The following is a 16898-nucleotide window of genomic DNA, read 5'->3' as shown; positions in this document are numbered from 1 at the left end:
CAATAAACGAACATGTGTTTCTTTGCAGAAAATTAAAAGCTTAGAAATAACAATAAATGAAAGCCTTATTAATAGTAAAAGAATTCGTGTCCCAGTTTAGATCACTTTAAGGTGGTAACAATGTATGATCTATAACAAACTATCCGGCATAAAAATCCCTTTTCAGGGATTCCATCCAAAAGGGAAGGCACCTACATCTGACTGGGAATTGTTTTCTTGCAAAAATAAGGCATCCTTGAGGTGGGTAAAGCCCCGTGCTCTCCCATTCAGTACCACCATGCCTCCATCCATTCCCATTTCCTTACTGCTGCATTCCACCCTTGAAAGGAACACTCACCAATAGGAAATGAAAAGGGCAAATGGTAGCAATTATTAAGTCTAGATAAGGGTATTTGGGTGTTCATTTTGCTATTTTCTCTACTTTTCTCAATGTTTAAACTTTTCATAATAATAATAATAAACCTCACCAAACACTAAGAATAGCGAAATAGCCAAGTAACCCTTGGAAGAGAGAAGGACTGGTTCTGTTTAACACTATCCTCCTCTTCATAGGGATTCCCAGCCCCCTCCCCCAACACCCCCCCCCCCCCCCCCCCCCCCCCCCCCCCGCACTGAGCAAGGCTGAGCCTCACTTACCAGCTATAGTTACAAAAGAAGTACATGGTGTATTTCTTAGCTATGTGCCCACATTTGTAAGCCCTTTCATACATATTCTTCTTTTCCTTTGGGGGATAGGCAAGGCAAGTGTTGTCACCATTTTGCAATAAGGAAACCAAAATTCTTGGTGACACTACTTAATTAGTTACTGCTTTCTTATGAAGCAGCAGGCATTATTCTAGGCACCTACCTGTATTAACTAATTTTATCATTACAACAACTCTGAGTTACATGTGTAACTTGCTCAAGATTGCAGAGCTAGTAAGCAGTGGGCTGGAATATGAACTCAGGCAGGGTATCCAAGAGCCAGAGCTCTACACCTACAGCCTCATGTGATGACATTACAGATGCTTTTCCAGTAGTCCAAGAGTGGAAACCTGGCAGCCTTCAGGGTTCACTCAGGCTGTAAATGTGCTGATTTGGCTCATACAGTATTTTACAATTTTTGAATTAATGACCATAATCTAAAATTTTATTTAAAGGAAGATTCCATCAGAAAATCCAGATTTCTTGTTCCCTTGAAAAATCACATACTGGCAACATTAGGCTGCCATCCCACAAAGTAATAATTGGCTGGAACTGAGTATACACTGCCCCTTTAGGCAGGGCACACTCTCTTACCGATTTGTCACCTTCCCCACTACTCCCTATTATGCACCTGGCCTCTTTTTGCCACTCTGTTATTTAACATGAGCATTTGAGTTTGCAACCCTTGCAACCTCTGTTACCTAACATGAGCATCTGAGTTAACAACCCCTGCACTGTAAAAATCTACAACCCCAAAGAAGTAGAATGTGATGGCTGCCCTGGTGGCGTCAACACACTACTTAAGTCATTTATTCATCCATCTATCCATCCAACCATCTCTTCATGTATCCAAATGTCCATCTTTTTGTTCTGCCTATCTCAGCCACCTTCCCTACCTAGCTTAGCCATTCTCAAACTGACTGTACAGAGTGACTAGTATCTACACTTCTCCTGCTCAGAAAGGCAGCATCAGAGGATGGGAGATGATCTGTTGAGGAGAAGTTATGGCAGCTGTTATGGACTGAACTGTGCCCCATTCCATCACCATCAAATTCATTATGTTGAAGTCTTAACCCCCAATCTGACTGTGCTTGGAGATAGGCCTTTATTTTTTTTAAGATTTTATTTATTTATTCATGAGAGACACACAGAGAGACGCAGACACATAGGCAGAGGGAGAAGCAGGCTTTCTCTGAGAAGCCTAATATAGGACTCAATCCCAGGACCCCAGGATCATGACCTGAGCTGAAGGCAAATGCTCAACCACTGAGCCACTCAGGCATCTAGAGACAGGCCTTTACAGGGAAGTAATTAGGGTTGAATGAGGTCATAAGAACAGGATCCTAGTCCAAGAAAACTGGTGTCATAAGAAGAGGAAGAGATATTAGGTGTGCACACATATGAAGCATCATGGGCCCCATCTGCAAATCAAGGAGAGAGGCTTTGGGAGTAACCAAGCTGACTGGCACCTTGATCTTAGACTTCCACTCTCCAGAACTGTGAGAAAATAAATTTCTGTTCTTTAAGCTTTTCTGTGGTATTCTGTGATGGCAGCCTTAGAAGACTAATAGAGCAGGAAAATATTTTTCACGTGTCCCCCATCTAGCCTTCCAGCTTCCTGGTCCCCAGCCCTTTTCCCTGCACAGACAATCACCTGACACCCAAAGCCATCTGGGCTGGTTACTAAGAGACATCATCAGCCATCCCAATTAAGAATAAGGTCTGCTGGGATCCCTGAGTGGCTCAGCGGTTTGGTGCCTGCCTTTGGCCCAGGGTGTGACCCTGGAGTCCCAGGATCGAGTCCCACGTCAGGTCCCCGGCATAGAGCCTGCTTCTCCCACTGCCTGTGTCTCTGCCCCCCTCCCCGCCCCTATCATGAATAAATAAATAAATAAGATCTTTAAAAAAAAAAAAAGGATAAGGTCTGCTATTTCTCCAGTGGTGTAAACACAATCATTGGGATGGGCTGAGAGGGTGGAGAGAGTGCTGGGAAGATGCCACTAAAGCATTGCATCAGTGAGATGCACTCAGGACATTTCACTAAACCCCGTGTACCTGAAATATATGCTGCCTGAATTCACAGCATAAGGAGACTCTGGAGCTGAGATGTGGACACAGAAAGTATTAGTAAAACCTAAAGTGGCTTAAGGAACATTGAGAGCCAGAGGTTCATCCAGTTAGTTGGCTGGTTTTAGCAAGCTGGTTTTTCTTCTGGACAGTCTGAGTCCAGCTTAAACAGTGATGGTCAGAATAATTACTGTAAAATTGGCTTCATCTTAAGCCTTCCTATGGGTTTCCTCCCAGGTGTTCTAGTTAGAGAGGCTTATGTTATTAACACAAAGATAGGTGGTTGCTGATTAACCCCAGAAGGGCCTAGAGGACTGGGAGAAAGCCAAACTGGCTTCTGCTCCATCTTTGCCATCAGCTTTCAAGCTGTTAGAGTGGCAATGACTGTGGAAATTGGACAGTGATGTTGGAGAGAGAGCCTGGACAAACCCCAGATGGGTTTTCAGATACCAGGGGATAGACAACGGCAATAGATTTCAACCTCAGATTCTAAATGTAATGAACAGAGATCTGGAAGTAATCCAGAGGAACTGGCTCTAGAATCCCACAGCAGCAGATTTAGAAACACCACCAGAACTACCTTCCCTGCCTTCATAAGCTCCTAGGGAAACTGCAATTTTAGTCAGTAGATAAAAGTTTGAACAAGGTTTGATGGATGATTTAATCAACACTGACATAACCCAGAGCTCAGGAAAGGGCAAGGAAATACAGCGTTGTTTAGACTTGCCTCTAATTCACTTCTAGCCTCACATCCACTGAAAAGAATACAGAGATGCTGACATTTGAATGTGGGTGTTTGGGATTGGCCTTTTAAACAGCTGATGAGGTATAAAGGCAAAGCATAGTATCATAATTCAATTTTTCCCCTAGTACTCTCCTTGGGTGTGTAAATTCAGACAAAGTATAATTTCTTTGACTCTGGTGAAACAGGGCAACACCACACATGACCAACCCTCTAAAATATCAGGGAGATTTGTGAAAACTGCCAGTGAGGAGCTTTGGGCATATTGGGAGAACGCAATTGGTAAAGACCTTATCTACACAGATTCTTTCACTTGTGTTCTAAACCATACTTTGAAAGTAAATTGCTTGGGATTTGATATTCAAGATTCTGGGGCTCCATGAGGCATGAGGGTGGGGGCCTGTGGAAATGCAAAGGTCTGGGATGGGAAATAGGAATGGAGTCAGAAAAAGCTCTGTGGGATTAGTGGAGCTAGACTATCTTCCTGCTTTGCTCCATCTGGGTCCCCTGATGACATTTCTCATGATTCTGCTGATGTTTGATTTTGGGGAAAGGGAATTTACTCCAAAGATTAGGAGAAAGAGAAAAGGTACTTGGGTGCCCTGGTGGGAATGGGATTTTCTTTAGCTAAGAAAGGGTTTTATTTCCATTTCTTTTTCCACACCTTCCCCAATCTTACTTATATTCTCAAGTAAACTTTAAGAGGTCTTTCTTCCCACTTACCAATCCTATACCTCTGTGATGGGGCAGTTCAACAGGGTGAGAAGCAGGATGCTGATCAGGCATTGGGGGATGAGCAGTAATGGGAGTGTAGGCTATGACTTGAGATCTGGCCTACAGTTGATGAGAGTGGGGAGGAAGAAGCAAGAGAGAATAAGTATCCTTGTAGCAATCCCATGAAGGGTTCAAAGAACCCACTAGAGCCCATCATGTCCTCACGACCTCACAGATCCTCTAAAGAAAGCTTCCTTGCCCCATCTTCTGCAACTTAGGAATCATGCTTGCAGGGCATCCCTCAGCCCATAGTTGACTGGCTGGCTAGTGACCATTGATGTTATCTGAGACAGAACAATAAGACAAGCCTGAGCCAATAAGATTGTGTCTTAGGAATTTTAACTAGGCATACCAAGGAAGAAATCCAATGGGAACTGAAGTTGAAAGGCTGAGGTATATATGGAGGAGCTCAAGAGCCCATGATGAGCCACATGCAAGGTGAAATTTTGAGTAAGCAGAAACTGCAATCTATAGGACATGTCTGCTAGGACATGAGAGTACCTCAGGCAGAAATGCAGAGGTAAGCAGAAACTCTTAGGTAATAAATCCTCAGAACTACCTCTGCTCCTAAAGGCTTTCCAATTCCAGACCATCTATATCCTTAATACCTGTTCCTTTTTACCTGAAGTCACTGAGATTCTTCTCAAGTTCCGTGTAGGTAAGCTAGAATTGAATTAACTGAAGATATTTGCTTTAGGGAGAATGAGTACGCTGGCTCCTTTAGTAAACATGGCTACTGCCATTGCTTACTTGGAAGCATTTTGTGTACTTGAGATCAGGTTTCAGGCAGGAAATAGTGCATCCTAATTTCTCCCTTTGTTCTTATGATGTCAGGGTAGGCCAAGACTATGTTTGAATCCTGAAGAAAGGAGGTCTTGGCATTTACAAAAAGTGGGCTGGTCTGAGAAAGCTAAGTCCTTTTTAAGTTACTAAGATCCAGGTCTACAAATCTCTTAAAGGGAAGCTTTAAAACCATGACTTTTTACCTAGTTAAAAGGAGCAAAGAGGTGTGGCAGCCATGTTGGTTCACCAGTGGGATCTCGTGAATCATTTCTCATCTCCAATTTCAGGGCTTAGGAGGGCTAAACTGGAAGGAAAACTGAGAGCAGCTCTTGTCAATATGAGACCTCATCTATTATGTCCACAGCCTGTTGGAAATGTCCCCCGGCAAGGCTGCCATCAGCACTTGACTGAAAACACATGGAAACAGCCCACTCAGAGCAGGAATTCATTACTGGAAGAATAATAAGGGAAAGTTTTTTCTTTTTTTCCTTCTCTCTCTCTCTCTCTCTCTCTCTCTCTGCTGGGAGAGCTGCTTTCTGGAAAAGTCACAGGGCTTAGAGGGAATTTGAATCATGTCTGGTAATAACGGGAGGAATGGAGGAAAAAGGGCATATTTCCAGAAGCCCTTTCAGACAAAGCATGATGGTTCTGGGCAACTCAAAATTAGTTGTTACATCTTAGATGCATTATTGAAGTTAGGCCATGGCTCCTTTTAACCCATTATTCTTTCCTAGAGTTATTAGAGTCTGATAGTTCCAAGGGAAAAGTTAATTGGTTTTCCGGGGTTATTCCTCTCTTTCAAAATGGTTGCTCATAGATTAAGATGGACCATAAAACTATTTGGTCTTCTTTCCTCAAAACTAGCCCATAAGTCTTCAATATATGCTGGGTGATCCCAGGGAAGGGTATTTACAACGCATGAGTATGAAAGAAGGAAAGATAGGCCAGCTCACTGGCTACAGCATTGTGTAGCAGACATTATAAGTGTTCACTAATATCTAGTTCTCCTTCCCTTCCAAATACAGGGGAGGTTTGTATTTCCCACTTCCTTGGAGTTGGGTATGGATGCATGACTGCTTGGCCGTAAGAGCAGAAGTGATGTGTGTCACATCTTGGGGGAAGGACTCAATTTACAGTGTAGAGCTCTTCTCTTTTCTTCCCCTACTGTGGCAATTGTGGAAGTCCATGTTGATACTAAAATTGAATACTAAAAAAAAAAAAAAAAAAAAGGAATATTGAGTCATCATATGGGGGACACCATCCCGGGAGAGTCTCTCAGACATGCAGACTTTCAAGATTTTTGGGGGTGTGTTTTTAGGCAGCAAAACCAAGTCTGTCCTGACTTATGCCCACTATTGATTGGTCTACTCTCTTCCAAGACCTGTTTGGAGTTTCTTCCCAGATCTGTTTGGAGCTCTAGAGAACTTGTGCTCTGACTAAACACCATGCTCACTAAAGTTCAGAGAGGTAGGCAGTGCGCTTTCTCTCACACTTAGGATTTTCTCTTGAGGACTGCAATGGGCTCCTTTCTTTCGTTTGAGCAGAAGAGGCCTTTCTTGAATTTTGTAGTTGAATAAAGAAAGCCCTTTAACAGCCAGAGGACAAAAGTGATGGTGACAATATTGAAACCAAAGCTCAGAAAAAAATGATACTCCCAAGTGGTTCTAAGACCACACTTTTATTTTATTTATTTATTTTTATTTATTTATGATAGTCACACAGAGGGAGAGAGAGAGAGGCAGAGACATAGGCAGAGGGAGAAGCAGGCTCCATGCACCGGGAGCCCGACGTGGGATTCGATCCCGGGTCTCCAGGATCGCGCCCTGGGCCAAAGGCAGGCGCTAAACTGCTGCACCACCCAGGGATCCCAAGACCACACTTTTAAGGTCATAATGTGACATTTGCACTTCCTCTTGCCTTCATTCCCCACTTCCCTTTACCTAATCCTTATGCCCCATCTCCAGAGTTCTCATTTGGCAATCATGATTTTGCCAGATAATCTTTATTTATTTTTTTTTAAGATTTTTTTTTAATTTTTATTTATTTATGATAGACACACAGAAAGAGAGAGAGAGAGGCAGAGACATAGGCAGAGGGAGAAGCAGGCTCCATGCACCGGGAGCCCGATGTGGGATTCGATCCCGGGTCTCCAGGATCGCGCCCTGGGCCAAAGGCAGGCGCTAAACCGCTGCGCCACCCAGGGATCCCGCCAGATAATCTTTAAAATCCTGTCCCTGAGTGGCAACCTTGGTCATAACATACAACCTACAAGATCTGACACATAGAGTTCAGCACTTTTTGTTCTTTTTGTTTTTGTTTTTTTTTGCACTTTTTGGTTAGTCCAGAAATGTTCACCCTGTGGGCTGACAGGGACCACTTCTGAATCCTCACTAGGACTGCTGCACACCAACAGAGTAGCTAAGAGGATAGCACAATTCTGGAAACAAAGTTGGACTTTGACATATAGATGTATATGTACACACACACATAGAAAAAAATCAGCGAGTAGCATCCAAGTTCAATCCAACATACCTCACTGGCATCTCATGGGTGGTACCAGCTTGGCAGCTGCTCACTCATGAATACCACCTGTGTCTTTTTTCTTGTGAACATTTCCTGGGGTGACTTTCCTGAGCATGGCTCCTTATCTTTAATCATGGTGGAAAGAGAAGGAGGTAGTGATGGAGCCTCTACTAAACTCTCAGCACTGCTGCCTAGGCTTTCTGCAGCTACTCCTCCCAGTGGAAGATCAAACCACTAGTGTTGCTTTTGGTGATTCTTTGGAAAATATGGAGTTCCTATTACGCGCATAGTGTTATGCTGAGCACTTTAGTGAATTGAGGATGACTAGGAGAAATTATAACAGATGTGAAAAGAAATACTACATGGGTGAGGAATGAGAGAGGAAGCAACAAGGCTGAGTGGGTTCAAATCCACATTCCATTACTTTCTAGCAAGAGACTGAACTTTTCTTGCCTCATTGCTCATCTGCACAGGAGGAATGATATGAAGTCCTACTTTGTGAGACTGTTAGGATTAGGCAAGCTTATGCATATATAGTATGTGTCAGACATGAAGCAACACTTAATAAATACTGGCATGATGCAGAAACAGCATGGAGGTCCTGTCCTGGCAGTGTGGCTTGTGGTGAAAAGCCCTGTTGGAACTTTGAGTATGGGATTGATTTGTCAGTCACTGGGTGTACAGCACTGTCTTAGAGTTTCCTGGTGTCAAAAAAGTAGGCTCAAGGGGGAAGACATTTAATCCTTGCCATTTGGGATTGGGAGATGTCTTCCTGGTACCTTTCTCAGACACTGTTGAGTGCCCTGTTTTAATGTGTGAATTGCTTAGCTTTTCTATCTTGGTGGACAGTGAGAGTGAAGAGAGACAAAATTCATAGTTACAGAGAATAAAACATCTTTCTCAATGTCTAAAATAGTCCCTTGATTTTTGGAATTAGTCAATTCAGGTAGTAAGAACTCATAGGGAATGTACATTCAATCAGCTCCAAAAACTCAGCCTGCTTTTTACAAATGTTCTGTTGAAGACCACAAGTTCTCAAAAAGCATTGCACTCAGAGGGAGGCAAATGACCAGAGTCTGGAAAGTCTGCCTCCCCAACCTATTTCAGGTCTACCCAAATCCTGCCTGCCTTCTAACACCCAGCACATTGCTTGCTCTCCAGGAATACCTTCTGTGACTCACTCCAGCTGGATAAAACGTTTCTGCTCTTACCCTTGCAGCATGTGGCTTGGATGTTCTTCTATCATGTTATTTTATTTTATTCTGCTTTATATTATAGTTAGTAGTATATGAGTCTTTTCCATTTTTATTATATAATAGTTCTCGAGAATGGGATGCATATCCTGTTTTTGTGAGCTTTGCCACAGAATTTGGTATGTACTCAGCAAATACTAAGTTGTTAAAAGACTTAGTCATTCAGTCATTCTTCACTGATCCATACCTACTTGGTGCATAGTGTTCTGGTGGGCACCGACAGGAAGAATTAGATAGGATAAGACCTGACTCTAGCCTCCAAAGCATTAAAAACCTCTGAAGGAGGAGCAGGTCCAAAGTAATTCTAATAAAGGACAGCTTAGGGGTTGGGAAGGTTCGATGCCTGGCTTTGAAGGAGCTGAAGCCCCCAGGCCTTGCACTGCACCCAGTCTTCCAACTCTTGGTTGGAAACTTCATTGGCAGTAGGAGGGTGTAAGGCTGGCTGTTCTGCTGGAAACGACTACATTATCCTATGGGTCACCAATTGGTTTATTTGCTAATTGACTGGCCCAGCTTTGGGCTTTAAATCTAAAGAAATCATTTCATCCTTTATTAAATACTGCATGAATCTCACTCTTTGTTCTGCAGGGCTATACACAATAAACTAGAGAAATCTGAATTTACACCACAATAGTTGTGCCACTAATGACTTTCCAAATGCCACTAATACCATACATGTTCCGCTTCTCAGTTGGATCTGAACCTGTCAGTGAATTCTGAGCGCATTGGTCTCCCTCTGACACAAGGGCAGACCCCCACGCCCATGCCCGCCCCCAGCCTCCCCACCTTTCCATGATTTAATTTCTGAATCAGTTACTCTTTGGAGACCCCAATTCCTTTACACCCATTCTTTTTATATGGTGGACAATACTTTATTCGGAAATGTTCCCTCCTGTAATTACAAATCCTGTTAGTCCTCCTCCTCCTCTCCCCAGGGGGATTGTGGGCTTTAATTAATTAACGTTGCTAAACCGCTTTGAGGTGCCCAGTTGAAAGGTGCTATATAAGTGCAAATTATTATTATTATGGCTGTTGACATCCCATGGTGGCAAAGCCTTCAGCCCCACGCATCTACAGACCTGAACAAAGGCTTCTTCATCCTCACCTTCCCTGCTAGGTCTGAGATGGCTGGCTAAATGGTATGGGGGCAAATTTGTTACCATCTCAACATCAATCAACTAATTAATCCCCATTATGTTGGCTTCCGTTTCCTTCTTCCAAGTAGCACCATCCTGTTTCATTTCACAAATTGTGCCCCCAGCAGCTCTAGACAATGGTCATAGAGTCCATAGCTACGGCCTCTGTTGGCCTAAAAGAGAAAAAAAAAAGAGAGAGAAAAGAAGTTTGGGGTGGGGGGGAGTGTCATCATGAAATACACTAACTTCTCACTAACAGTCTAAATAAAATTTTCCTTCTAGCTGTAGTCCCCTTACACACATACCTTTCTATTACCTAGGGAGCCAACAGCCTTACAAACCAGACACCCAGAAACACAGCACAGGTATGGGGTAAGGCCCCCGTAGCCCTGGCCTGACTGCCAATAGCTAAAGACAAAAGCCCTTTCTGGGCTGGGTGGGAAGAGGTCATCCAGAGAAGTGAGAGGCCCTCTTTGGCTTCCTCCACTAGCTCCAGGTTTCCCCTGAGAAAGCCAGCTGCCATCTGTAGCCAGGAAGCCCTCACAAAGACGGGTACCATGATTTAGATGTTTTGTGCTGCACCTAGCAAACATCAGTCCTTAACAAATGCCTAGCACTTCCACTGTGATGGTAGTCATTGAAAGCAGCCCCGTGGGGGAGATGTGGCCTCTTGAAGGGATGCTGCTGACCAAAATGCTCCTTACAAGGTTGTGCCTCAGACCCTTTGTTAGTGTGGACGTGGGCGAACCTCAGGGGGTCATGTCTTCATCTGCCTCCATTTATCCTCTCTATTGAAGAACTCCTTCAGGACATCGGTCAGTCTCTGTGGGAAGTGATTTGGAGGGCAACAAAAGAACTTGGGCCCTTTGGGGGGCCTTCAGAATTCAGTAAACATCTGGACACGGAAGGCCAGGTTCTCAAGCAGTCTAGCTGGGGAGATGTCAAAAGAGAGAAAAAGCTGTGTGTGCAATGTGAACCCTTGGTTCTGTGGTGACATTTGTTGGAGAAAAACATAGCCGCCCCAGTAGGTAGATAGGAAGATTTTTCAAAAGCTCCTCTATTTGTCAGTTTGTGTGAGTGCAGTGTATTCTTTGTAAGTTCTTGTGGCATGTGTGAGGAAGCAGAAGTTTCACATGGCTGGGGAGCGGCATGTGATGGATGTTCAGATTCTCTCTGTACAATGAATAACCCACAGTTGCACAAGCCTGTCCTGGGAGCTGTCATTAAGCATTTCTGTTATCCTTGAGGTTTGTAAAACACTTTCTAGTCAAGGTGACTTGTTAGATTCTCATCATGAGCACATTTTAATTGACCAAAAAATGAAGGACTGGGGCTAAGGGATTTACATTTCATCACATGGTGAAATTCAGGATCTGAACTCTTGACTCTCAACATTCCCTTTATTATTGAATCAATCCGCTAGAACACATTAGTCAGCATGATTCAACATTAGTCACATGGCACTAATCAGCATTCCCCAGGGTTCCCAAATCTATCCTCAAACAGGGAAAAAAACCGGCCTCTATCAAGAGACAATGGAATGCCATTTTCATCAGTATTCCATCAGTATTCAGGGGCTGACGCCTGTTTAAACCTTCCCTGCCCACCCCAAGAACTTTCCTCAGTCATCCTGCTTGAAATGATTCTATCTCTTTTACCCATATCACACTGTTTGAACCTCGATAATAGGTGTTATAGTTTGCCTTTGATTAAACTTTGTTTTTGAGCTAACTAGATTTTGAGCTACTGAAAGAGAGGGACCATTTTTTTTTCCAGGCTTACATCCTCTGAGCACCATGGTCTACATACAATAGATACCTCTACAAATACCTGCTGAACTGAACTCACTGAAAGGGAGCTTAAGTCATATTCCAGAAAGAACACCAAGTCCTTTTGGAAGAAGTTTTCAAAGAAAATCAACAACCTGAATTGATTTAACATCTTTTAGTACTATTACCTAGGCACTTTCACAAATGCAAATTGTTAGCTCTACAAAGATATCCAAATGGCTTCCAGGTTCTAAAAGAGTGTGGATCGAGTCTAACTATAGTCCAGGGCCTTGGAATAAAGTTTTTTCTATAACTTTATTCCAACTGACATTTTGTTCCATGTTTAAAAAAATTCGGAGACAGGAAAAAATATTTTTGGTGAAAAATGTGTTTAGTCTATGACTTTGGACCCAAATTCATACCCTGCTTTGTGCTACAAGTACAAGCAGCTCTTGTTCAAGTATCTTTCTTGCATAATGTATAATAGCAAAACACACACTAAAGTTTCTGCTTGAGAAAGATTCTGATTTGGGTGGGGAACCAAGATTTTTGGTGCTGATCCTTGATGGTAATACTGATTGTAATACTCTACTTGTCTGCTGTAGATTCTACCAAAGAGGGCCTGATAGCATTTTTAACATACAATATTTACAATACATTATTTATGCTGCATTTCAACATTATGCTATGAGCCCAACCCTAGGGTCTGTACTATTGTACTTTAGGGTCTAATCTCTGCAACTGGGCTCCTCTGAAAGCGATGTGCTACTGAATATTTATCTTCTCTTCTCTCTCATGGTAAAAGAATTCCCAAAATTTAGCTGGGCACATGCACACCCACATAAACAACCAAATTTTCCAGTCTTTCTTCCCATATATCTGCAAACTGGCCAACATGATATAAGCAGAAATAATGTGTATAACTTCTTTTTTTTTTTTTTTAAGATTTATTTATTTATTCATTCAGAGAGAGAGAGAGGGAGAGAGAGGCAGAGAGAGAGGCGGGCTCCATGCAGGGAGCCCGATGTGGGACTTGATCCCGGGTCTCCAGGATCATGCCCTGGGCTGCAGGCGGTGCCAAACCGCTGCGCCACCAGGGCTGCCCTGTGTATAACTTCTGATTAATATCCTTAAAGAAAAGAAGATGCCCTTTCTTCCCACCATCATTCTCTACTCAATACAAATTCTAATACCTGGATGGAGGTCAGGATACTGAGCCACTGTGGACCGCGACTATAAGAGCAACATCCTAGGTGTGATGGGGCAATAAGCTGAGAGCCTGGGTCCCTAGACAAACACATGGGATGAGCTGCTGTACTAGCTCTGCACTGTATTCCTCTGCAATGCTATGTGAGAAAGCAGTAAGCCTCTACTTTGTATGCCACTGTTAATTTAGATTGTGATTCCATCCAGCCAAACATACAACCCAACTCAGGAACTTTCTTGAGGGGTTGCTTACATTAGTGTGATCCATCTTAATTTAGGATTTCAAGATTCAAGATTCAGGACAGGACTGGAATATCCCAACAAAGACTCATGAAGCCTGAGGGGTAAGTTACCAGAGGGGCTGCCATGATGGAAGATGAGAGGATCCAAACTCATCTCTGATTTCACAAAATCTTAGGAGCCTGAGGATCTGCAATTTTGAGACAGTGAATACTGCTTGGCCTTTCTGGAACTCTGTCTGCTGACCTGAGTTCAAGGGCAATGGATGACACTAAAATCTCTCATTCTTGGAAATGTGTATAGCTAACTTTGGGAAGAATTAAAGTAATTTTTGTTAACTAATCATCTAAGTATATGCATAAAGCACATGGTTGTGCAGAAGATCCCTCTAGAGACTATGGAAAGATTATACCTCAATGGCAGAGATAAAAGAGGCATCCATAAAGAATACAAAGAAGACTGCCCATGGAAACATGACAACAAACTTATAATTACACACAGCTGTGTAGAAATTGGTCCACTATGTCCAGAGGAAGTTTACATTGGTAAATGTCCTTGGAAAGCAACTTGGGAATATACAGTAAAGATTAAAATGTGCATACCCTCTTATCAGTCATTCCACTTTTTATATATACCCAGAGAAACTCTCACACCAGCATACCAAGCAGCACATGCAACAGAATTCAGTAAATTAACAAATAATTGAAATTACCATCAATAGGGGAATGGATAATGTGGTACATTCATATAATGAATATGGATACCTCATTAAAGTGAAAGAAGTAATCTATGTATATCAGTGTGAATAAATTGTAAAAACACAACATGAAGTGACAAAAGCAAGTTGAGGAATGATGTGTGCAATAAAGCATTTATGCAAACTTGGAATGCACTCAAAACAAATCATTATATTATGTTTGGATTCACGAACATGTAGACAAGGTCTTCGGCACAAGGAGAAGGATGTATATCAAACCCTGGAGAGTTCTTTTTTTTTTTTTTTTTAAACCCTGGAGAGTTCTTACTTCTGTGGAAGAGTGTGAGGGAGGGAATGGGCTGGGATAGATACAGAAGAGTTTTTTATTTTGTCTTGAGGATTTTTGCTTCTACGTTCATCAGAAATATTGATCTGTAGTCTTTATCTGATTTTGGTATTATTTTATAAATAATCAAGTTTTATTCCTATAGCAAAATCTGGAGCAAATGTGACAAAATTTTAACATTTGCTAACTCTGGGTGTTCAAGTCATGGGTTTTATTTTTTTCTGTCCTGCTCTGTATATAAAATATTTTTTTCACACGGAAAACAGAATCTCTCTTTGAAGCTAATAGCCAGAGTAAAAGAAGTAAACAAGCAGAGGGTTGGTGTGAGGAGGTGTCATGGAGGTAGGGAATGTGAAGTGTATGTTAAAAAAAGGAGAGAACTGGCAGAGGGGCATCCTTCCTCATTTCCCTTGGGAAGCTCCTCCCTGAGAGGTAGGCAAGAGCCACAGAGGACAATGGCTTGACCTGCACCAGCTTTCTGAAGCTGTAGTGGCACCTGGCAGCCCAGGGACAACGTGACAGACCTGCTTTGCCCTCTTCCCTGTGACCTCTGGGAGAGGAGTTCACTTTCTCTGCTCCACTGAATCCCAGGGCTGTCTGCCCAGGCTCCCACAAGAATGCCAGGCTATGCCAGGTGTGTGGGTTGTGTTTACCAAGCAGACCTCCATACCTGGATGGAAATGGATTGAGAGTCTTCTGGGTCACTTTGAGTCCACCAGGCAGAAAACATTTAGATGGGTTACTAATTCAAACTGAAATCTGATGAACTTAGATGGTGGTATTTAGGGGAAAAGAATTTTTCAATAAATCATCCAGTTGGCTCAGTTACTAAGAAAATGGAGTAGAAGAATCTAACCCAACTTTGTGACAAGGGAACAAATAGAGGAGATTAATGCCTCTCTCAATAAGCTTCAGAAGACGATCGTCTGACAGCCATTCTTGATTTTACAAGAGAGATGAGGGGCATAGCTTTCCTGGTCTTAAGAAAAATCATTGTTTCTTTGTGTTTTGGTTTCTTCTGAGTCCTTATATTAGGTGATTAGAAAAACAGGAAACTAGTTTCATTTGCAGAGTTGTCTCTGGACCCATCTCTGGGTGCCTGGGCTCCCCGAGTTCCCTCAGCCCCATCCCAAGGTTTATGCTGCTCATTCAGATTTAAACTGGCAGAGGACAGCACCAGAAACCAAATTCAACCTGTTATACCTAATTTTAATTTTTTTAAAAACAACCCAAGAATCATGATTCTATCCTACCTAGAGACTAAACCATTACCCTCGTCCTTAACAACCTGTCTTTTGTTTTTCAAATGCTCCCTAGATTCCTGAGGAAATGGAGAGGGTAGGGCAAAGGAAGAGTGAATAAGGAAGAGCCCCTGCTGACTTGGTCTCTTCATTATCCATGGCCAGTCTTGACCAATTTGACAGGCCTCTGCTGCCATGAGGCCAGGATAAGGCCAGGATGGCCCTCGGAGAGCCTGGCCGTGGGTTCTCCCTAGGCCTCCCGCAGCATCAGCAACACAGCCTGGCTGTTTTCAATTACAGAATCTTAATCTTTATTCCTGGCCTGACACAGAGGTCCAGGGGTCCCAGCTGTGTTCTGTGGGGCACAACATTTTGGGCTTGTTGGGGAAACAAGGAACACGACCCGAGCAGAATATGGGTCGAGCTGGAGTTCGCTGTAAATCCTCCCTTCCTTTCTGCGGCCGTGCGGTTTTGGGGGCCCACTCCATTCAGGCCCATTCCCAAAGCCAGCTCCTGCTTTTCCTTCTCCCTTGGGTTCCGGCACCCCTTAGCCTTACTCTGAGCCAGCCAAAACTCTAGGCTTTTCTACACAGTGGGTGCTGGGACTTTCATGGTGACCTCTGGGGACAAAAGGAGAAAAGGATTAATGGGAGCCACTCCCACAGCCACCCCCACACCCTCTACTTTTCCCACTTCAGTTGCACAAAAGGGTTCTCTCTCCCTCTGCTGGGAGCTGGCCCGTCTCAGAGTCTGAACCATCAGGAAGCTGGTGGCTGTGAGCTCCCTATCCTTTGGGGCCAAGTTTTTCCAGGGTCTTGAACCCAACCCAGAGGACAGGATCTCAACAAGTACAGGACAGACAAAGAAGATGCAAACAGCACAGTATTACCATGGTAATTGCCTCGAGCCAGGCAGCTTCCAGAAGGTGCAAGGAGGAGGGGTTTCTTTTCCTTTTCCTTTCCTTACCTTACCTTTCCTTTTCTTTCCTTTCTTTCTTTTTCTTTTTTCTTTCTTCTTTTTCTAAAAGGAGAACAGTTCCGCTTTCTATTTTACTACAACAATAGCCCAGATCGGCTCCTTCAAGTATTTCAAAAGCCAGCCTGAGAAATCTCCAACCAGGCCCCTCAGTCTCCCTGGCCTGCCGATTTATTGTTTCTCCCATCCCAGGAACAAAGGGGCAGGAAGGGTATAAGGCCCCCAGTTGCTGGCTCTTCTTAGCATCCTAATCCTTGAGAACTGGTGAAGGGGATGGCCTGTGGAGCCACTAAATGGAATTTTGGCCTCACCTTTTATTCCCACCCTCTGCTTATGCACACAGGAGCACTTCAGGTATTATAAAACCTCTTGGTTAGCAGGCTGGTAGGAATCTTGGACTTGCTAAAGGGATAAAAGGCACCGAGGGATCATTCCCATATTCACTAACCCCCTCATAAAAGG

At 43.3% G+C, this 16898-nt stretch overlaps 1 protein-coding gene and 1 long non-coding RNA gene across 11 annotated transcripts in view; one reads left to right on the top strand and one right to left on the bottom strand.

Annotated features, from left to right (window-relative positions):
- The window catches only part of RAD51B (RAD51 paralog B), a 683946-nt gene that overhangs the window by 95154 nt on the left and 571894 nt on the right, over nt 1–16898 (bottom strand). The window contains exon 11 of one of the 10 annotated variants that reach the window (XM_038545042.1): nt 9660–10135. The exons of 8 other annotated variants lie outside the window; for them this stretch is intronic. In XM_038545042.1, the coding sequence (XP_038400970.1) occupies nt 10119–10135 (17 nt within the window). In that variant the 3' untranslated portion in view covers nt 9660–10118. Of the gene's footprint in view, nt 1–9659; nt 10136–15770; nt 16082–16898 lie in introns of those variants that run through there. One more of the 10 variants, XM_038545041.1, reaches the window with a different exon arrangement.
- Nucleotides 1–16898, top strand: part of LOC111097084 — a 42890-nt gene that overhangs the window by 12722 nt on the left and 13270 nt on the right. The window lies entirely within an intron of this gene.

This window comes from Canis lupus, chromosome 8 (genome assembly GCF_011100685.1).
Source record: "Canis lupus familiaris isolate Mischka breed German Shepherd chromosome 8, alternate assembly UU_Cfam_GSD_1.0, whole genome shotgun sequence".
NCBI lineage: Eukaryota > Metazoa > Chordata > Mammalia > Carnivora > Canidae > Canis > Canis lupus.
This window is presented reverse-complemented; position numbering and strand designations above follow the sequence as displayed.